We start from the raw sequence: 22,070 nt of genomic DNA on the forward strand, positions 1-22,070 counted from the left end.
CTGGGAACACGGGCTGTTGAGAATGAACTTGTCCTGTTCTCTGATTTTCCCCTACTTAGTGCCTACTAAGTTTTAATAACAAGGAAAGGTCACTATGGAGACAGACAAGTGAACTCATGTGGGACATCTTGCAAGAGGCTCCGCAGCATCGCTCAGAGCCCAGGGAAGACCTCTCGGCTCCGAGTGGTGCGCACGCTCTGGTGCCATCTCACGTGGTGGTGGTGCCCTCTGGAAAGTTTTTTATTTACTTTTCTCTGTTCCTCCTTGCTCGTTGCCACATGCTCCCAACACACACACACCCCTTTTCATGTCCTGCCTTTGGGCAAACCCTTTTTTCCTCCCTGGCTGAAGGACTGATGGGGGAGGCAGCTGCCTCCCTGCTCGTTTGCTCCAGGTGTTGCTCCATATAACATGTCATCCTCATAATCCTTGGTCATGGCAACCATCAGCTCAAGAGCAGGGTGACCTTTTAATATCAACTCTGTGCTCCCCTAATCTTCTCCTGGGTGGGCAGGCAGCCAGGCTCTGCTGTAAGTCTGTGAGACCCCAGGGAGCAGGCAGAGCATTGGGAAGCCCCCGGCCCGACACCAGCTCGGAGCTACCTTTGCTGAAGATGCTGGACCACCAAGCCCAGTCCGGCCACTGGCATCCATCGCATCCCCCAGTCACTGCATTTGAGCCACTTGCGGTCACTTTCATTCAATTTTGATTGTGCATATGGCAAAGAGTCCCCAAATCCATTCAAGGGGAAGGGCCAGGCAGGGGGAAGCCGTGGCAGTCATTGCAGAGGCTGGCGTTGTTTCTACAGTACCTGCTTCTGGTGGCTTTGCCGTAGTTAAATCCCAGCCACTCCACTGGTGTTGAGTAATCTCCCTGCTGTTACTAAAGAGTCAGTCTGTCCTGTCAGTCTGTCTTCCTCCCCAAACCCTGAGTTTCAATTTCCTCCTAATTCTCCATCTAGACAGCCCTGGCGATGCGGTTTTGCTGATGCAGCCCGTTGTCTCTGTCCCTCTTGCAGAAAGATTTCACCATGCGGGAGGAGCTGCAGCAGCAGGACGTGGAGCGCTGGCTGGGGTTCATCACCTTCCTCTGCGAGGTCTTCGGCACCATGAGGAGCAGCACTGGAGAGCCCTTTCGAGTCCTCGTCTGCCCCATTTATACCTGCCTCAGGGAGGTAATGCCTTCAGAGGTTTTCCTTCTCCGCCTTCGGGACAAACCATTGAATTGCAGTGTCCATGATTTGTAGATATGTGCTGTGTGATTCCCAGATGTTTGCTTTACCCCTACGAACACTTCTCAACCTAAGAGTACCGATGCCTGCAGGGACACTTGGTTCTTCCTGCCTGGTGTGATTCTGGTAATGAAAAGCATGTGCAGGACCCCTTTGTCAAAGGGTTTGCAAAGCCCAACAATTGGGACTGCAAACCCAATGTTTAGGTTTGCAAATCCCACCACTGCAAAAATTCCCACCAAAGGAGCTAAGAAAGCTTCTTAAAAGCAGGTAAAGCCAACTGAATAGATGAGACAGACTGAGGAGAGGAAAGAGAGAGGGAGTCATGACATAGGGGACCACCTAATGCAGTGGAAACCCAGCCCTGCCATCAGGGTTGGGGACATTTCAGAGCTGGATGAGGTGAGCATAGTTCAGGTTGGGGGCAGAAACCTCACTGGGGACAAATGGGAAAGGAAACTCAAGTGTTAACATTCAAAAGAGCAGGAAAGGACTTCCTCCATGCTGTTTTAAAGATGGTTTTGTCTCCTGCTGCTGCCTGTAGAGGACTTTCTTAGGAAGAAGTCTGTCTCATCGCTCAGGGTTGGAACTGTGAGTCTGAAATTGTCAGTAGCACTTCTGTCGGGCCATAAATAACTCGCTGCAAAATAAGTTCTCCTCTAGACCTTGGGCAAGGAAAGGAGAGGGAGGGGAAAAAAATGCCAGTAATGACTTTTTACATGCATGGAAAGTTTTCTCTGAATACAAACACATTATAAACATTTTGCCTTCACAGTAATGCTGTGGGTAGAGTTCACAGTGACTGCAACAGTGAGAAAGTGTCTGGGCATCGTGATGAGGCACACGCATCTAGTGGAGGAAGTGGGAGAGGGGTGCTAAGAATAGTGGAACTTCCCCAAAATCTCTGCCCACAGCAGTATGTATCACCTCATTGGGAAGATCCTGGCATCTGGAAAAGCCCACATTCCCCCCCACTTCCCATCACAGCCATGACGCAATCCAGCCCTGATTCTGCCAGGATTTTTCCCAACCCGCTCCCGTCTGCCCTCACCATGCTGTCACGGTCGTTCTTGTCTTGCCACTATGTGGGGACACGGCAGTGATCTAAAGACATGTTGAAGGATGTGAATTTCCCATATTGGGAATATTTTTTGCTACAGAATGGCTCCATAAAAAGCTTTTACTGATTATACCAAGACATCATGCATAAACTTGCTTCTTAAAATACATCTATTGCGTAAGAGGACAGCTCTGTCTGTGTGGTTTTGTTCATTGGAGATGAAGACCCTGTAGCACAGCTGATGTGGGTGAGCCAGAGCCTTCCAGCTCTCCTCCCCCAAAATGGCTGATCTGTGCCTGCTCGCTCCGCAGAGCTGGGACCCTGACTCACACCATTCCCATTTGATGGCTTAGGGCTGTCTTTCCATGCCACTGCTGTTGGTTTTTGTTGTTCCAGCTAATCCTGTTGCATGGGGCCAGCCCAGAACAGGACCCAGAGGCTCTGAGGTAGCTGCCAGCACAACCTCGCTCGGCCCACAGTGAGGGCCTCCAGCAGGGACAGGCACTTTACTCTGGGTTTTTGCTCTCCTGTGTTGGTACACCAGCACATCGGCGCCAGAGTTGCTATCTTTGGAGCTCAGCTTTTGGGATACACGTCCCTTGGTGGTTTTCATGAAGCTAGGCTGGTGTCCCAGGGCAGGGCAGGGCTGGTCTTTGTGGCCTGGCCACTTTGGGACTGGCCACTAGCTGTGGAAATCCCTCCATTGCCTCAGGATGGGTTTGTGAGGTTTGGTAGTGCTCTTTGTGACTTTCTCCCCTTCCTGCTCATCAGCACACACGTGCCCATGTACAATCTCAGCCCCTTGCCCCTAATTCCTTCCTCCTTGGTGGCTCCCTCTGTGCTGCTGCAGCTGCACTTAGTTCTCCCTGCCTCCATCCACCCATCCTTTGGCAATAAATCATTATCAGAGGCGAGATAACATCTCTGCTTCTGCCTGTCCTTTCAGCTCTTCTTGCTTTTTAGTTTCTCTGTCTCTTTTTTTTTCCCTTTTCCTTTATAGCTCTGGCAGACTGAGCCAAAGGTCAGCAAGGGAGTGAGCAAGAGGAAGGGGAACGTTGCCTGATGACTGCGGCAGGAATGCTTCTTCCTTTTCCCCTGCAAAGCTTCCTCTCACAGACTCCTTTCCTCCCCCCCCCCCCCCCCCCAGTAAAAGCTTATTAACACTGTCCTAATTGTGGAGCTGGGGAGGTGGGGAGGAAGCGAAGATGACAGTGAGGACATCGGTGGCCCAGGGAGGAGGAGCAGGACTTGTTTTTTCTGGCAGCGAAGGAAGCTGCTGCAAGATGGTTGCGCCCTGCTTTTTGCTGCCCGTCAGCTCTGTCCCTCTTGCTTGGGCTCGGGGACAGAGCCTGCCTTGGGAAGAGTGAAGCAAGGTGGGGACAGGCGCTGGGGCTGTGCCTGGGTGCAGGTCAGCGTGCCAGTGGTACGCATCATGCAGCAGGAAAGTTGTGTGCAGGGGCTGCTTGCATGGCTCAGCAGCCGGGCTGAGCAAATCCAAGCTGAAGTTCATCCTGGGCTAAACGTATGAGTGATAAATGCTCAGGTCTGCTAGCCGATGGGAGCGGGGTGCCATGTGGACTGAGAGCACCGCGTCCCTGGGGACCTGGGCAGCTGTGGCAGTAGGCATGGGAGCAGACATTTAATCAGAGCCCAGGAAATTTGGGTCGGAGCTGCCACCGTGCCTGGGCAACATTTTGGGAGCCGAGTGACAGTGCCCCTGTGCGGGGATGTGGTACCAGCATGGCAGGGAAGGGGACACTGAGTGTGGTGGAGCAGGGAGGGATGGCCACCAGCACCGTGTCCGAGATGGGGACAGGGCATCCTGTGAGCTGAAACCCCAGGAACCAACAGTGTTTCATTTTCACCATTGGGAGGTTTGGGGGCAAGAGGTGTGCAGGCAGACAGGAAGGTGTATTCACTGCAGGGGCAAAATTGGGATTTTAGGCAAAGATGGTTTGCCAAGAAAAGTAAGAAGTGGGTGCAGCCATTGTTAAAAATGGTTTGACAGAACCCAGTGAGCTTGTGTGGTGCTTTGGATTGACATTGTGGGGTTTAAAGCTGGAGAAGGAGAATGGGTCGCCTGAGCCCAGGCCAAAGTCTGGCATTGCAGGTGGCTGGGGAGTACAGAAAAGAGAGCCCTTTTTCAGGTGAGAACCAGAGGACTATTGCAGCCATCAAATCTGGGGAGTTTGTGCAAAGAATAATAAGGCGTTGAGGTTAAACATAAATAAGAAAGAGCTTTCCTCCTATCCATCCCTCTGCGCCCAGGGGAACCGGGAGCAAGCTAGAAGAGGGTGTTGTTCCTGGGGAAGGGCTCTCCCCCAGGCCAGGCTGTGCTGCCCAGGCTCTCCTAACGCAGAACCAGTGGTGACATCCTCCAGGACCACATTCTGCCTTGAGTCCATTGTCAGCCTCAGTCAAAACGCTTTTAGCATTTTTAGGAAATTGTCCTGACTCCCACACTTGGTGGCCTCACCAAGAGGGATGTCCCACTGTGGTCTCCCCACTCTGGCCTCAGTTTAATTAACAAAACCACGCCAAACTTGTCCCTGTAAACTTCCTCCTGCCCCTCCAGGATGAGGGGGAGTGAAGGTGCTGACATCCTTGCTGCTCCAAAGCCTCTGCCCCATGCCCAAATACCGTGCCCCCCCCCCCCCCCCCATTTCAGCAACACTTCACCTTGCATGTCCAAAACCACCTTCACCTTGCATCTCCACCTTGCATCTCCAAAACCAACTCCAACCAGGAGAGCAACAAAGGGACTTTGTTTCTTGACCCTGCAGTCTTCAGCAGAGTCAGCAAAATGTAGAAAATGGGTTAAGACTTAAATGCTGGTTGAACCATCAGTAAGGGCAGGAGTGCTCCAGAGCTTTGTGCCTGGTGTGACAAGTGCCCTGTGGCTACTGCAGGACTTAAGATAATAAATAATGCCATTTGCCATCTGTTGTTAACTGGCCACTTCTGCCTTCCCTAGCTCTCTCCTGGGCAGTCCTTCACCCTGCTGCCCATGACTGCGTGTGCTCGGTGGGGTTGGTGCAGGTAGCCCAGCTCACTGCCCTCCCTGCTTAGTCCCCAAAGGGGAGCATAAGGCCTGGGTCCTGGGGGCCTGGCACAGCTCGTGGTGACGGCCAAGGTGTGCTGGGAAGGAGGGGTGGTAGCCAGCTCCAAGCCAAGGCTGTGCTCTGCAGAAGCCGGGACGGACAACTGGTGTCAGGAGGTTTGGCTTCTCTTGCGTCTCCATCCCATCCTCAAAGGGATGTTGTTTGGACGCCAACCCAGGCAGTGCCTCTGGGCCTGGGAGCTGCCACCTTCCTGCCAGCCCTCTGCCAGCAGAAGCAGCTTCCAGCCAAGGTGTTTGGTGTCAAGTGCTGCTTTGGATGTATTTGCTTATTTTTATGATGCCATCCAGCAGACAGATCTGGCTTTACATCCAGGTAACCTGAGCAGTTGCCTATGGCAGAAGAGCGAGAAGGTGGAAAAACTGGCTTGCAGGATCTCGAGAGGTGTCAGGCAGTGATGTTGCTGGGTTTCCTCAAGGCACCTTGCTGACTGGGGTCCCACAAGGGCCTGTGGGCTCTGCCTCCCTCCTACCTCCATACTAACCCAGTCCCAACCCTTCCCCCTGCCCCATGCTCGTTTCCTGCACAGGACTTGGTATTTTTCCTTGTTGACTCCTTGCTCTGGCCCACTGAGGTCCCTCGGGATGGCAGGGCCTCAAGCACAGAGTGGTCCCCCGACTCGGTGTCATCTGAAGACTTGGCAGGAGTGTGCTGCTCACCTCCTCAGTCATTGATAAGGATGCTAAATGAGGCAGGTCCTGTTATAAACCACATGGCACTCCTCGTTACTGGCCTCCAGGTGGAGTTGGGTTGTAACCCAGTAACTACAACACTCTGAGCCCAACCATCCAGCCAGTTTTTAACTTACCTGGTTGTCCATCCTTGATATCCTAGCTCGGATATGGGAATTTGTGGGAGGCAGAATCAAAACCCTTGCTAAAATCAAGGCAAAAGACATCCGTGCTCTTCCCCTATCCATAAATCCAGAAGGTGAGCAAGCTGATGAGGCACATCCATGCCAGTCTCCTTCTTCTCCCTCACGTGCCTAGAAATACTCTTGAAGATGTCTTGCTCCATGGTTTTTCCAGGACCTGAGGTGGGGCCGGTGGGCCCATAATTCCCCATATGTGAAGATCTGCCTTTCTCCCATTGCATCTTCCCAATCACGGACTTGCCAGGGGTGACAGGGAGCAGCCCTGCTCTGGCACCATCCCTCTCTTGGCACTCTTGGGTGCATCAGATGGGGCTGTTGGGGCAGGTTCAGAGGAAGCAGCAGAGGCAGGTTCAGAGGCAGGTCCCAGGAAGCAGCTCATCACAGGCTAATTAAACCACATAACTAACTACTTGTGCGGGAGGCTGTGGCTGCAGGACCAGCCCACAGAGGTCCCCCCATCTCAGAGCGCTTATTGCTGCCGGGGCTGGGAGGGCACCCTGGCTTGTGTCACCGCGAGCATCCCTGCCAATCGGGGGTCCGTGGGCACCCAGCTGCCCCACGGTAGCTGCTGGCAGTTCTTATTCCCAGCCCCGAGGGCTGGGCACAGTGAATCAGCCCGCGGAGGCAGTGGGGAGTAGAGCTGGCAGGCTGGTGGCAGGCAGGACAGTTGCTCCTCTGCAGGAGCATCTCCTGCCTCCAGTCTGGTTGGCATAGACAGTCCCATTTCAGCATCGTTTAAAATCCTGGCATGGTCCCATCGCTCCCCTGCCTTGGTACGCGCTGCTAACTTAAAGCCTCGGGGTGGTGGTGCAGGAAGGATAAATACTCCCTGTCTAATTGCTTTCCCCCATGTCAGAGTCTGCGGTGCAGCATGCAGACTGGTATCCACTCCCCTCCCTTCTCTTAGTGCCTGTTATCTCCTGGGGCAATACTGTGTAATTTAGAAAAATATTCTAACACAGTAATTAACGTCTGAACTTCAAGAGGGCACTGCCTTTTCACTGTCTCCTTCAGAGGAAGAGAGAGGGAAAACCTTCCCAACTGCAGCCAGACGAGCTGGAGGGTGGTGCTGTTTGGGAAAGAAAATTTTCTCTTTTAACGTGGAGGGTTTTTTTTATTTTAATCGCTCTCACTTTTTAAAAAGCATCAAGCTTTTGAGTCAAAAGAGGGTCTTTGACAGTATAATAAGATGCTAGGATTTTAAGATTATGCTCCCAGGCAGAGAGTGAGACAGGATTTGCCTCTTTATCATACAGGCGAAGGCACCGAGAAGGCCAGATCCTGACCCTGTGCCACCCTGCTGCCCAGGTAGCTCCACGTGACCAGGCCTGACCAGAGAAAATAATGAAGATATAAATCCTGATGGAAGAGGAACTGGGGGTGGGGAGAAAGGAGGAAATCAGTGTTGTTACACCTAAAAAGCTGTGCCGGTCGTTGAGCTGAGCCCCAAGAAGAGACACATTGCCTGGCCTTGTTCCCATGCAGTGTCCTCCTTGGTGTCCCCTCGGACCATGGGGACAAACGCCTTTTAGGCATGATGAAAATTGATTTCTTCCAGTTTGTACTTCCCCACTTTGGACAGGGACAAACCAGAACATTTGAGGTGGGCACTTGCTAGACATCTCACCTCGAGAGCAGATGATAAGGGACGGGGACACCAAACTGACAAGGTCTTTACTATGCCGTGGAGCCCCACTGCTCAGCTTAGTGTTTTGAGCATGGGAACATATTTTCTTAGAAAGCTACAGGACTTTGTTTGGCTCTAGACAGTGAGCATGAAAACCGCAGTGGCATATTTTAAATAGGGGAGGGCTCTCATGCCAGAGAGACAATTTCCAAGGAGAGAATGAGGAGAGAATGAGCATACACACAACTGCTGACCCCGGGCTTTGCTCTCTTCCATGTAGGTTTCCATCACAGTTACTCTGACTTGCGTGGGTTTGGAGCAGCTTTGCAGGCAGAGCTACATTTAGGGCAGAGCTGAGGCCACCAAGGACAGCCAGGGCCACCGGTGTACCCTCGCCCCGCAGGAGAGGTGGGGAAGCATCTTCATTTCTCGGGGACCCACGGAGAAGGCAGAGGAAGCAGTTATGTTGGAGAAGAAACAAAGCTAGGATGGTCCCTCCTCCTCGCGTGGCTTTGTTTCTGTCTTTTGCCCTCCATACCCAGCATTGTTAGTTCCCGAGACCCTTTCAGCTGGATGTAAACACAACTATTTGCATCTGCTGCTATGCGCTCGCAGAAGAGCCAGGAAAGCGGAGAGCATCCGGCAGGCAAGGGTGGAGCCTTTTGCAATCAAGCGTGATGGTCTCGCCGCTTTTTCTTTCCATGTTTTGTGTTTCCCCGGACCCTTGGGATGAGATCACATCCTCTGCTCCCAGGGTTATTATGTCTTCAGACAGGCAGGATGAAGCTGGCTGTCTAGGTGTCTCTGTCCGTCTTCACCCACGTACGCACCTTCGGGTCCCACTCGGAAAGCCCTGGTGGTCCCACAAGTGAGGGTGATGGCCCCCACCTCCAGCCTGAGTGCCTAGTGGGAGCCACCGGACTGCCCCGGCTGGCTTGGTGAGTGACCCGATTTTCTTTGTTATTGTCTCCAGTAATTGCCTTTTAATGGTTTCCATCTTCGTAGGAATCCCTCCTGCTGTTCCAGATCCAGGGAGCAAGAGTCATGTTTCATGGTTTCCCTTGTCTGCAGTGGAAAGGAGTAGGAGGAGTTTCTCACGGCTGGCTACAGGGTTTTGTTCCTCTGGCCTTAATTCAATTTGCTGTTAAGTACCTCTTGTTTGAGTTCCTCAGGAGCCCACAAGGAGGATAACCAACATTTTGGTTTACTTGATGCAATAAACAAACTAATCTCTTCTAATCATCCTCCCAGGGAGTTCTGGTTGGGTAATAGGAGAACACAAGTCTCCTTCTCAGCTAAAAGCAGCACTGTAAAATAAGTAGGTGCCACCAAGCAATTCCTTCAAGTTACCCCGAATACATTAGGGAACGGCCTCCCATGGACACGGCAGCCATGCCAGCACGAGTAGCTCCAGCCCGTAGCTCCTTGTGGGGCCAGCAGTGCCCCATGCAGGTGGTCTCTTCCTAACAGAACAAGTGTGAATTGCCATCAGCATCTTCTCTAAGGGGCTGAGACCCGGCCACCCCTGTCAGGGAGTTGGGAAGAGGGACCTCTAGATGAGATGTAAGGGCTGGTGGCACCTTGTGCATCTTCAGGGGGCTGGAAACCTTCACTGCATAAGCAGAAGGCCATGTGGAGAGAAGGACCATTTCAAGCGGACGGCTCAATGCAGATGGCAACGAGTTGGGTATGACAGGTCTCATGAGCTGGGGTTATCCTGTTAACCCTCCCCAGGGATGGTGCGGGCATGATAAGGTTGAGCTACAGCAGGGTGGACACAGCCTGGCATGCTGAGGTGAGCGCCAGGACCTGCTACCTGTCTTCATGCAGACCTTACCAAAATAAGCCTGGAGGCCACAGGGTGAGCTTTTAGGGTGGCTGTTCTTGTTTTCTCAAGTCATGTTCAGCCTCACCCTCTGCTGCTGATTCAGAGTGCAGTGGGGCTGGGCAAGAAGGCAGTGTGCCTTCTGCATCCCCCCCCATCAGCTCCATAAGGGAAAGGTTCCCCAAACACATTTAACCTTTGGGCACCCTCAGCATCAAATGGCTCAGCAGAGAAGATGCCGCTTGTGACTGTGGCCTTCAAAACGTCTTCTCTTTCCAAGAGTTCACTTGTTTTTTCACTAGAATCTGAACTCACCTGACTTGCTCAGGGTATGCCCTGCATGGCACTCAGTGCCCCATAGAGAGAGCGGCACTGGCACAGTTTGTTGGTGGGTGCAGGGTCAGCCCAGCTGACACTCTGATGCCCAGGATTGGGGAATTGATATTTCTGATGGGAGCAGTTTGTAGGAATCCTGAAACTGGCCTTGCTGGTAGAGTGTTTTGTAATTGCTCATCCCCCACACCCTCATTTGTACTTTGCATTTTCCCCAGTCTTGGTTGTTTTTACCACCCCATGCCTAGCGACAATAAGAAAAGTGGATCTGTAACAATCTCCTTTAGCTCCAAGAGCTGCGTGACTCTCCCTATGCAAAGCAGCAGAGGAGGCATCTTCCTTAAAGACTTGTGACAGTAGGTTGATAAGGGGCCTCTGGAAAAGCAGCAAATTGCTATTGATGTCTTTTTGCAGAGAGCCTGAGAAGTGCAGCCCCTCCATTGAAGGAGGCTTTTGCTGCCAGGAGGATCCATCTAGCAGGATGTGGGGCTTTCAGGAGAAGGCTGTCAGCCCTTGCCCTGTTTCCCACCAGTGCCATGAGCCTCCCAGCAGCTGCTACGAGCAGAGCAGGCGTTCGCACCATGCTGTTCCCGCTGCTGTTGTTGCTCCCCAAGAGATGGCTCCTTCACTATCTCACCACTCCAAGAAGTCCCAACCATCCCGTGGCTCTGGGTGAATATTTTGGGAGGTGGGAAATTTTGGTGCTTTCACACCGGAGTCATCTCTGAAGCATCACAAAACACTGCATGCTAAGAGACAGTTTGCAGCAAGCATTGCTTATGCCGTTTTGCAAGCGCTATCGTATTCAGTAATTAGTGCTGTGCCTTACAGGAAGAATGCCGCTGCAGTTGTGAAGGGTAATATACGCATTTGGCTGCTCTCACTGCCTTTCCCGGTGGGGACAGCTGCAGAGCACGATCCAGCCTGCGTGGTTTGGTGATAAGCGGGGGACTGCAAGGCAGGTTCTTCATCCTGCTTGTGGCGTGTGCGCCCTGGAGAATGCCATATAAGCACTTCAGCTTCTCTGCGGCCCCATCTGTCTCTGGAGAAAGTAGGTAATGAACCCAAATAATCGTGGGTATGTGCAATGGGGGAGCGTGGCTTGCTCCTGGTGGTCTGCACCGACTGTGTGCGAGTCCATTGCCATTTGGAGGGAGCCAGCCAGTTGTCTGTGGTGAAGCCCAGCTGCAGGCTTAGGGCCTCTTTGCCCCCTCAAGTACTGTTGCGTACCCATTCCATGGGACTTCCCTTTGCAAAGACTGGTGCCAGCAGCACTTGTTTCCCTTGGGAGTGCAGGGGAGGAAGGAACTGGGGGAAGAATGCCCTGCACCCCATGTAATCCCTGTCCCCCCACTACACACAGCACTCCCAAGAACAGCCCCTCAGGTTTATTTTTGCTTGTTCGCAAAAACATTTAGCACCCGTTGCCCAGCGGGATGCAGAAATTCGGGAGCAGGAGCCCTCCCTCTGCAGAGATGTAGGCGCAAGCACCTGCTGCCTCCTGCCAGTCTGCAAAGCTGTTAGTCCGGCACCAGCAACAAAATTGAGAAGTCTTTCACAACCGAGGCTGGGAATTATATGAGCGGCCAGGCAGATTCTGGCATGCAGCCTCTGCTCTTAGGAAATCAAGCAGACTTTTTGTTTGCTTTCCAGCAGGAATTGCTTCTTTCGCTCGCCCGATATGGGGAACCGGCAGGAGAGCAAAGGGAAGTTTTCTCGCAGCCAGCCCGAGCCTCAGGGGGAAGATTACAGGCTAAACCGAGCAGCGTGTGAGGCTCGCTCACCTGTGCTGCCTCTGCTTCGTGCTCCTTCCCCAGCTCCCTCGCCCGTGCTGGGCAGATGGGGTGAAAGATGTGGGAAACTGCTGGAGAGCGACCTGGTGGGGTGTAGGCACATCTCCGCAGCAGGGAGGAGCGGCTATAAATAAAAAACAATTCTGATGTGGGAGCGCTAAGTTAATAGGTATAGCCTGTTTACTTTAAGATATTTTAAGTAAATATAAATCCAATTATGAGGGTCAGGTTTTGATCATGCAAAAGCCACAACTGCAGGGCTATAGTGTCCCCAGTAGCTGCAGAGTGCCTGTCTGGGAACAGCCTTGCTGGTGTGACCTGGCTGGTGCTCTGCCCCCCTGGCTGTCCCAGGGACATCTCAACAGCATGGAGAGTGACATCTGACTGCAGTCTCCTTTTGGCCACAGGTAGATAAGTTAAATATACCCTTTAGCCAAATTGCTGGGCATCGAACAGTCTTTGACGTATTCACCCACATAACCACTTTTTGAAGCAGGCAAGAGTGTCCCAGCTCCATGGCTGGGAAGCTGGGGCAAGGAAAGCCCAAGTGAAGCTGCAGCTTTCCCTGGCTGCATCTCACCAGGGTAGACCAGGGTCACACGAGGAGAATGCAGCAGAGGAAGGATGGGAATCAGGCCACCATGGGACCTTCCTAATTGCCTCAGCCTTTAGAAAAATCTTCCCCCAGTTTGCAGATTATGTTTGCATAAAGCCATGGGAGGGGAGCATCAGTTTCTGCAGTCATCTTCCTGTTAACTTGCTTTAACTCCACATTTCTTGCTTTAATTTTCATGCTGTGTACTTCACTAACAAATACCAAATATAGGAGAGATGAATGTATGTTAACTTGCACCCCTGCTCCATTCCATGTTCACAAGCCAGTCTCCGTTAAATACCCCAGGAGCTTGTTTCCGGGCTACTGCCTGTTTATATTTGTCTCTAATTGAAGCATATATATTTTTTGTTGGGTTTAAAGTAATCTCATGTTTTTCTTGCGAAGAATCTGTGAACTATTTGTGAAAACTTATCTCAGAGCATGCGGCTTGGGCTTAACTAACTTTTTCCAAACAACTCAGCAGGAAGATAAACTTGGGGGAACTGCTGCATGTATTCAAAGCCCTGGCTGGACCTTTGGCTAATGCGAGATAAAACCGTCAGGACAGGACTGCTCAGGCAGATGCTGTAAACATCAGCTTCAAAGCAAACAAACTGCTATCTGTGGAAAGCAGAAGAGAGTGAAGACAAAACTTTGAGACCAATGATAATTCCTCAAGTTACCTCTTTTTTTCCTAGCTTTTTCCAGTGGCCTGTAAACAAATTGTCATTTATTTGGAAAGGAAGGGAAAAAGGAAAAAATGAGTGGGAAGGAAAGACGATTAAGGCTGAGCAGCAGAGCTGTGGTGTTAACTAAGAAGTGTGACTTCAGAACAAACCCAGTTACACTGAGCAGTGTTGTGCATGGGCAGCTGTAATTAGTCCAGCCGCTTTGCCCAAGTATGCCTTTCCCTGATGAATTTCAGACACTAGTGAAGTCAGTTTTCCCAATTTTTCTCCATTTTCTCCACGTTTAGTGCATGCATCCAGGGAGCAGCTCAGGACCAGCGGCACGTGGCCGCACTGACACCAATTTCTCAGCCCAACGGAGTGGCAGCGGCTGTAACTCCCAGTGCTGCCAGCACCTGTGATTTTATCATGTGCTTCACAATAGCGTGTTGTTCACAATACCCCGGCTCCCTGTGTCAGCTGGATGAGAATCTCAGCTTTTATCTGCTTGGAAAACAACCCAAACAACCGTGCTTTATCCCCTGTGGTTTGAGCAGAAAGCCTGAAACGACAGTCAGAAAGCGAAGATGACAACAAAGAAGTGCGTGCTAGCAAAAATATAAGTGGTTTTGATCCAGTTTTGCTCATGGCCCCTGGTTTTGTGGGGTCGGACAGGCTGAGCTCCTGCGCTTTGCCATTGCCAGGTGGACGCTGCCCCCTGACCACATGCACCAGGTCTGAAACAAGAGGGGAGAGCGAGGTAGCAGCCCCCAGGAAGACATTAACACACAGCAAGGAACTGGTAGACTGGGAGCTGCACAGGCATCTTCCCTCATCCCACACCATCATGGTCTGACCTTATGGCACCATCTGGGCTTTCTCTTGAAAAGAAATTCTCTTTCTTGTGCCTACTAGCTTGTCTTTGTAATGCAAAGCTCACAGAGAGCAGAACAGGGCCTGGAGTTGGTTCCCAAAGTGGGGAAGTGGCTGAAAACATAGCCAATAAAATGCCGAAACGTGGATGGAGATCCTCCTTCACTGCTTTGAGGCCTCAGACAGGGGGGATGAGATGGTGAGAAGGGACCAGGGAAAATCCCATGCTCTCAGCAAGCAGCATTGCTCCAGAAGAAAAATTTACACCTGAGACACAACAGTTTCACTGGAACCATTGTGCTTGCAACCATATATAATCAGCCTGGAAGGAGCCATATTCACAACGCGCCGGACGTTCGCGCTCTGCCTTTGGGTAATTTTGTGGCTGTTGGGAGACCGTCCCAGCGGGATTGGGAGGCTCGGCCATGGGTGGGCAGCCCTTGGGCAGGAGCCCAGCACAGCCCTTCCCTCCCAAAGGGCTGCTCTACTGCCTGGGTACGGTCATCTGAGGGCTGTTTCCTGGCCATGTACGTGGAACAAGTGTATTTTCTCAATGCCTGCCAGGGGGATAAAAAAGTCTTGTTAAACTAATGGAAATTTATCCTGAAAGTTGTTAATCTAAAAGATCCAGAGGGAGGAGGAGGTCGCGCATTTCCATTCACCCCCTCTCTCCTCTCTCTTGCAGTTGTTGCAATCTCAGGACGTGAAGGAAGACGCCGTGCTTTGCTGCTCCATGGAGGTAGGGAAGCTCTGATGCCACATGCCCCTCCTCGTTGCTCTGCCCCTTCTGTCCTTGGCTGTGCACGTGCCCAAACCCAGAGCCACGTTACCCAGCTGCATTACACCCAAATACAAAAGACAACACCATGGGATAAGAGAGGTGGCTTTCACTGTGCTTCCAATGCATGTGAATGGATGCAACCAAATTTGCTAGCCAGGGTCCCACCACAAACCTAATTCCTATCATCCTGGTTCCTCTGAATCTCTCCCAGATTCCTTCAGATCTCACCCTGTGGTATTTTTTAAGCACAAAACCACCTGTATTGGAGCAAAGTCTCCATCACGCTGCCTTTGCTCATGCAGTGGCAGTGGCTCCCACAGAGAGGCTTGCTGTACTCAGAAAGCTTTGCAGAGAAACAGTACAAATATAGCATGGGTGGAATTGCAAGGTTTCATTAGCTTTGCTTTTTGGAAGTGATTGGCCCATGGGGACTGATGCTTGCCTTGAAGAAAAAGGTGAAGTAGGCTGCATCTGGATGGTTGAAATTCAGCAAAGTGGCAGGCAGCTGAAGAGGAAAGTTTGCATTTTTAAAGTTGGGACTTTTGAGAACTCTACATTCAAATCCCTGATGCCTCACGAGCCTGAGATGGGGTTTTCTGGGGTTTACACTGCTTTAAAAACACTTGGCCGTCCTCAGAGAAAAGGTGCGATGGGTGGAAATGCAGACCTTGATGCTGTGCAAAGGGCAGGATTTGTTATGCATGCAGGAGAGCCCTGCTTAGTCAGATTAATGACTGGGAGTCACTGACAGCTGTGAATCAGCGCGTAGATGAGGGAGCAGGTAAAAGGCACATCACAGCATGCATTTTGTTTTTGACAATAGCTTGGTTTTTAGGTGGGATTTTTCAAAAGCACCCGGTGCTGCCACTTTTGAAGTCAGTGGGAGCTGAACCATTCACTCCTACAGCAGCCCAGAGCAAGTGCTTTCGAAAGCCTCACCCGTAGTGCACGGGGTGCATCGGGGAGCGTGCTGCGGGGTGCCTGCATTTCTCACCAACGGCAGCATCTCAGCATTGCCCAGCCAGGGGAAAACTGGGGGAGTGTGTGTTGTGGTTTAACCTGGCTGGCAGCTAAACACCACACAGCCGTTCGCTCACCCTCCCCCCTCCCTCTCTGGGATGGGGGACAGAAACGGGAAAGTGAAGCCTGTGAGTTGAGATAAAGACAGTTTATTAAGATAGAAAATAATAATGATAATAATAATAATAATATGTACAAACAAGTGATGCACAATGCAATTGCTCACCACCCGCTGACCGATGCCCAGCCCAACCCCGAGCAGACGGCCCCCCACCCTGGCTAGCCACCCCTATATATTGTTTAGCATGACGTCAGATGGTATGGAATACCCCTTTGGCCACTTTGGGTCAGCTGTCCTGGGTCTGTCCCCTCCCAGCTCTTGCTGCACCCTCAGCCTGCCCGCTGGCAGGACAGAGCGTGAAGCTGAAAAGTCCTTGGCTTAGTATAAGCACTGTTCTGCAGCAATTAAAACATCAGCATGTTATCAGCACTCTTCTCATCCTAATCCAAAACATAGCACCCTACCAGCTACTAGGAGGAAAAATAACTGTCCTAACTGAAACCAGGACAGTGTGAAATGTGGGTGAAAAAAAAAAAAAAAAAAAAAGAGCAGGCTGCGTGTTTTTGGAAAACAGCCCTATTATGTAAATATTGCCTCGCTGTTGCTGGAGTTGGCTCAGTGCATGCCCACCAGCCGTGACACAGCAGCATCTATAGCTTGCGTCCTGCTTCCCTCCTGCCAGCATCACATTTTCAGCAGTGCCAAGCAGCTTTCCACCCCTCCAACATGGGGCCAGCTGTCCTGGCTGCCCAGGAGTATCCCCCTGACCCTTGTCCACCTGAAACACAACAGTAGCGCAAGTCACGGTGGCAGCTCAAACTTCAACGTGCCACCTCTGACCCCTCTCTCCCAACAGCTGCAAAGCACCGGCCGGCTGCTGGAGGAGCAGCTGCCTGAGATGATGACGGAGCTGCTGGCCATAGCCCGCGACAAGATGCTGTGCCCCTCTGAGTCCATGCTGACGCGGTCCCTCCTGCTGGAGGTCATTGAGCTGCACGCCAACAACTGGAACCCGCTGATGCCCACCATCACGCAGTACTACAACAAGACAATCCAAAAACTGACAGCCTGAGGGGCAGGGCAGGGAGGTGTGGGAAGGGGCGAGAAGGAGACATGCACCTTAGCAGGATCCGCCTCTCGCAGCCAGGCGAGCACCTTTCTGATTTAAATACCTAAGCAGACAAACCCCAGCATGCTCTGGAATACGTTCATGGGGTGGGGAGGGAGAAGCATGTTTCTTTTCAGCTGTGTCGCCAAGTGCCACCCCTCTTCCCTGCCGTGTTTTTGTTTTAGGGTTCCTTTTATGAAATCATTGCTCTAGCAGCAGTGCATCCCGACAGGTTACTGTTTGGCTTTAGAAAGAAGACGAAGAGTTGGAAAAGCGAGCCCGAGTGGGGGCTAGTATTGTTTTCACACCATCCTCCTGGCTTGCCCTGGCCAACTGGCAGGAGAGAGCATGCAGCAGGATGTCCCGGGAGGACAAAGTGCAACACATACTACACCGGACGCTCATAATTGATGTTTTTTGTCAAGCGGAGCTTTTTTAATTCCCCCCCCTCCATCTTCAACTTTCTGCTCCCCCACCTCCCCTTCATCTACTCGTCGCAGCTTCGGATGCCAACCGGTGAGCAGGATGGCTTTTTTATTTGCACTGGGTTTTATTTTTCCTGGTCATTTGTATTTTATTCTATTTTATTTTGAACGGACAATTGCAATAAGCGCGGAGACATGGAAGTGACACCTTCCTGCAAGCTCATAAATGATTTACGTGAAGATGCTGAAGTAGGAGGAGGATTTTTAAGGAGCTCAAAAGCCACTGTAGAAGTAACATAGCCACAGTTGTCTTGCCAGTAACCTCGCAGATTAACTGAAAAATGTGTGCCCTGATCTGGGAGCTCCAAGAAACGCGGGATGCTGCGGCTGTTTGCTCTGGCTGGTAAAGCCATGGCACCCCCCATCCTCTAAACTATAACCCATTTATTTTTTTGTATTTTTTTGTTTCTGTTGAAAGAGTGCTTTACTGTAATTACTATCATGGCTGTAATAATACATTTAAAACCAGGCCCGTTGTAGTCGAGCCTAGTAATGTACAGGGCAATGGAGAAATGAAGACTTGATGTTCTTGGGAAACCAGTAGAGAGAAGACGAGAAGTGCATGGCAAAAAAAAGGAGGGATAAAAGAAGAGGAAAACAATGAAAAGCCAAAAATACAGGTTTTGAGTCTGGCTTCTAACTGGCTGCATTTCCTATCCAGTATTTGTAGGTGTGCATTGTACAGGGGCGGTTGTGTGCCCTGGTTGGTGTAAGTGGTACCATGTCCCCGAGCGCAGGGTGACGTGTTCGGAGGGGGCAGGGCGAAGCGGGGAGCGGGTGGACCCTGCTTTGCTGTGTGCTGGGGCAGCTGGGGTGGTGCTGGGGAGGTGGGAGAGATGGGGAGAAGGGAGAGATGGGAAGATGATGGGGGATTTGGGGAGGCGTTCACCCAGCAGAGCTGCAGAGCTGGAAGTGCCCCAAGCGCGGATGGCAAGTGAATAGCGACCAGCAAACATCAGGACTTGGTGTTTCCTTATTAACTTCTCTGCCAATGCTTGTCCACATGAAATCCCTGCTGGTGTTCATTTTGGTGAAGTGGGAGAGGAGCAGAGGAAGCCCTGACCCTGCGGTGCCATCCCGATCTCGGGTGCTTTAGGGAGCTACCGGCCTGCGTGCGAGGGGCAGGAGGCTTCCCTGCCATGCAGCTTGAAGGGCAGAAACCTTCCCCGTGCACGTGTGCAGGAGTTGAGCATCCTGGCCATGTGGTTTGGCATGACTTGAACTTTTCATGAGGTTGTCTGCGGGAGCATTTCCTAATCCGCACATGGAGTACGAGGAAAGGAGCTGGAAAGAGGAGCTTCAGTGGTCCATGTCTGCACAGACTGATTCCTGGACTGGGGATGCAGGCCTGGCAGCTGTGTTAGCACTGCTGCAGAAGAGCAGAGAGGTCGGGAGGTGTTAGCATGAAGCTGGACTGCATCAGGCCTGTCGGTGTCGAATGGCTGAGGGCTGTGCCCTTGCTCTTGGCCTTCCCAGCCGCCTGGCCCTGTGGGGAGCGGAGGACCAGAGGCATGAATGTCGGTGTGACCCCGGAAAGTCGCCATCAGCAGCCCCAGAGCAGCCTGGGCCCCAGCCAAGAGGCAGGTGGGGAACGGAGGGGGAGTGAGGGCTTAAATTGAGCAAATAGAGTGAAATTACCTGTGGTGAGGACAATTTGTCAAGGGGCCTTTAGTGTCATGACAGCCTCTGATGTGCGAGCTGCACACAGTCGATCAGTGCAAATTAGGCCCCGCCGGTCAGAAGCATTAATGAGGTAGCTGGGGCTAGAGAGGTGCTGCTAATCTTTCAGACTTTGGGGAGAAGACTGGAGAAAAAGCTTTGCTGGGGGATTTTTGAAGACCAGAAGAGTCTCCCCACATCCTGCTCCACACCGCAGCATCCCTCAGGGCCTGCTCTCTGAACGTAGCAAAAGAAGAAAAAAAAAAAAAAAAAAAAAAGAAAAGAAAAATGGAAAAGCCCGGAGGAGCATCGGCCAGTGGCTTTGCCCTCCAATGCTGGGATTTCTCCTGTGGAAGAACTTTCATGTGAAACCTGTCTTTTTTAATGTCTGTTGTCTGTCGCCGCTGTTAAGGTCCCTTCATCCAGCCACTCATGCTTGGTAACTTGGTACGTCAGTCTCTCTGTTGGTGTGTGAGAATTTAGATGTTGACCAAAAAAGTATTTTTTCCCCTGCAATTACGTACAGCCACTGGCATGTCTGCAGTCCCTCAGTGGGAAGCCTGCCTGTTGGGAAGGAAAGATGCCACTGGCAATGTGATGCGGAGGGGTGGGAGCAGCAGTGCGTTTTGGGAACAGAACACCCTCCTTTGACCAAATCCATGTCAGGCCAAACCTGGGGCTGGTGTAAGGATGTGGTGATGCCCGGAGCTGCTGGCTCTGCTCCCTGCAGAGCTCCCAGCACCCGGTCCCCTCCTTCCCAGGCAAATCATTGCCAAACTGGAGGCTTTGGCTGTCTGCAAAGCAGCCTGCTTGGTTTCCTCATGAGGGATTTGACCCCCCGTTTGGAGAAGTCTCGTTTGTATGGAGGTGAAATGAGAATGGGGGGAAAAAGGCAAAGTAAGTGATTTGCCTGGTTCCCGTCTTCCCCCAAAGGAGATTAATTAGTATCTATTCTTGGCATGATTGATGGCTTTGAAGGAAAACTTGTGAGAATAACTTATGATTTATTTTCCTGCTTATTTCTATAACATCCCTCACTTGGAAGTCTCTCAAAATCTGAAATATGATTTTTATTTCTCCGCTAGGTATTTTATGGCTTTACACAAATTTTGCTCTTCTTGGTGTTAGCTGTTAGCCAGTCCCAGTGATACAGTATTTTTCAGGAGAAACAACTCTAAGGGTTGCAAAGTCCTGTTGATGGCCAACAGGGCTGTGGTGCCCTGCAGAACATGTATTTAATGCTAGCAATTCATGTTTTAATGTATTTATTTGCATTCAAAAAAGCAACTAATTTAATTTAATCATGTTTGTTAAACTAACTGCTTAAAAAAAAGACAATGGTTTTGGGAAGAATAAAGACTAGAACTTCATACTAGAGAAAACAAAAACTCACAGTTTTCAGCATTTCAAAGACTGTTAAAACAAGGAAGCTAATAACTCATTGTGGCAATTCACTCGTTTATAGAACATCCAACCCTCCTGTATGCTATAAAATGCATCATCTGTGTAATAAATGTTTAAAGCTTGACATTTCCCCATCTCTTTATCAGTATGTGCAATCAGTTTCGGTGGTCTGGGGGGACTTTTGTTTAGCTTGGAACAAAGGATGGAGAAAAAAAAAAAAAAAAAAACATTGTCGTGTCTGCTTCGAAACGTAGCCCCTGGGTCTGATTCTGCAGCTCCATTTGGCGACTCGACACTGCTCGGCACTAGGGATGGGACCGACCCCGCAGTGCATCACGGCTCGGAGCAAACCACTCCAGCTTTTACTCGATGTAACCTGCTAAGAAAAAAATATAAAAAATAAATAAACCTCCGGCTTTTCTAAGCAGTCTTCCCTGGAAAACCCGTCTCAGCCTAGCCAGAGTCAATTAGAGAGGGTTTTCAGCTAATTGAAATGCGTGTGTTCACCCAGGAAGCCACAGGTCACTTGATGTGAGTGGTTTGTGTCATCAGGCTCCCGAGCTACAGCCAGAAAATTGCAGGTGATACAGTTACTACTGTTGGATAAGCCTGCTGTCTCTTGCGAAACGCCCTATGTGACCATGCGTGTGCTCGCAACTCACTGCAGTTGCAAGCACATGCATGCAACTCTTTTTGGCTGTTGTTTTCCCATCCACGGACATAAAGTGATGTTGAGTTGAGCATCCTCATGGGAAAGGTGATGCAAACCCTGCTCAGCCCTTCTGCAGACACTCAGTGGACTCTGTTGGGTTTTTCTTAAGGCAGTGCAGGGGAAAGCATTCACTGTGTCCGTGCTCACTGTCACTGCAGCATCCCAACCAGCTTCAGCTCAGGGCAGCCGAGCCAAAAGGAGAGCCGGGCCCTGGGTCGCCAGGACATCTTCAGTGAGAACAGCATGCAGCATACAGGAGGCTTGGGAGCAGATTGGTGGTCACTGCTGCGGGTCTGAAGCTATCCATGTCAGTCTTGTCTAAAAGCCTGCAGAAAATAAGGTTTTGTTGTGGGCTTTAGGCTAGCACAGACACCATGTGTGCACGTGTGGCCACCTATGCGTGTGGTGCCGGAGCATCCTGACACATCCACGTGCATGGGTGTGCAACCTCGCCTGGGGTGCAGACACTCAGCCTTGCAAAAATCACCCTAATCGGTGGGGGGCAGTTTGGGGCAATTTTCTGATGGTTTTAGACTCTGGACACAAGGAGTATTTTTGCCATATATGAAAGACCATGCTCTTAAGGTTTGGGTGCAACAAAAAGAACAAGGGTACAACAATAACATATACCACAAGGCTATATGGCCTCTTCCTTTTGAAACCTACACTGTTGCTTGCCAATTACAAAGCCGGAGGCTCATGTGGCTACTTAAATGTGACTATTGAGCCAGGTTTTGTGTCTATCCCAGCCCACAGGACTTTTCTGAATTAATGCCTAGAGCTTAACTTCTGAAAAAAAAAAAATATATATATATATCCCATATGGGCATGTGATTTAACAA

The 22,070-nt window shown here is 51.0% G+C and overlaps 1 protein-coding gene across 1 annotated transcript; it reads left to right on the forward strand.

Annotated features, from left to right (window-relative positions):
• Positions 1 to 1,018: 1,018 nt before the first annotated feature.
• LOC118157793 (CBP80/20-dependent translation initiation factor-like) lies at positions 1,019 to 20,640 on the forward strand. Its single transcript, XM_035312270.1, has 3 exons — positions 1,019 to 1,174; positions 14,684 to 14,737; positions 16,717 to 20,640. The coding sequence occupies exons 1-3, from the start codon at positions 1,031 to 1,033 to the stop codon at positions 16,930 to 16,932; spliced, it is 414 nt and encodes a 137-aa protein (XP_035168161.1). The 5' UTR covers positions 1,019 to 1,030; the 3' UTR covers positions 16,933 to 20,640.
• The last annotated feature ends 1,430 nt before the right edge of the window (positions 20,641 to 22,070 follow it).

Source organism: Oxyura jamaicensis, assembly GCF_011077185.1.
Source record: "Oxyura jamaicensis isolate SHBP4307 breed ruddy duck chromosome 11 unlocalized genomic scaffold, BPBGC_Ojam_1.0 oxy11_random_OJ72260, whole genome shotgun sequence".
In the NCBI taxonomy this organism is placed as follows: Eukaryota; Metazoa; Chordata; class Aves; order Anseriformes; family Anatidae; genus Oxyura; species Oxyura jamaicensis.

Bases quoted from the DNA above. Each gene is read 5' to 3' on its own strand.
- LOC118157793 (XM_035312270.1), top strand. From the start codon at position 1,031: ATGCGGGAGGAGCTGCAGCAGCAGGACGTGGAGCGCTGGCTGGGGTTC. The intron at 1,175-14,683 runs GTAATGCCTTCA...TCTCTCTTGCAG, and splicing joins TTTATACCTGCCTCAGGGAG to TTGTTGCAATCTCAGGACGT. The intron at 14,738-16,716 runs GTAGGGAAGCTC...CTCTCCCAACAG, and splicing joins TGCTTTGCTGCTCCATGGAG to CTGCAAAGCACCGGCCGGCT.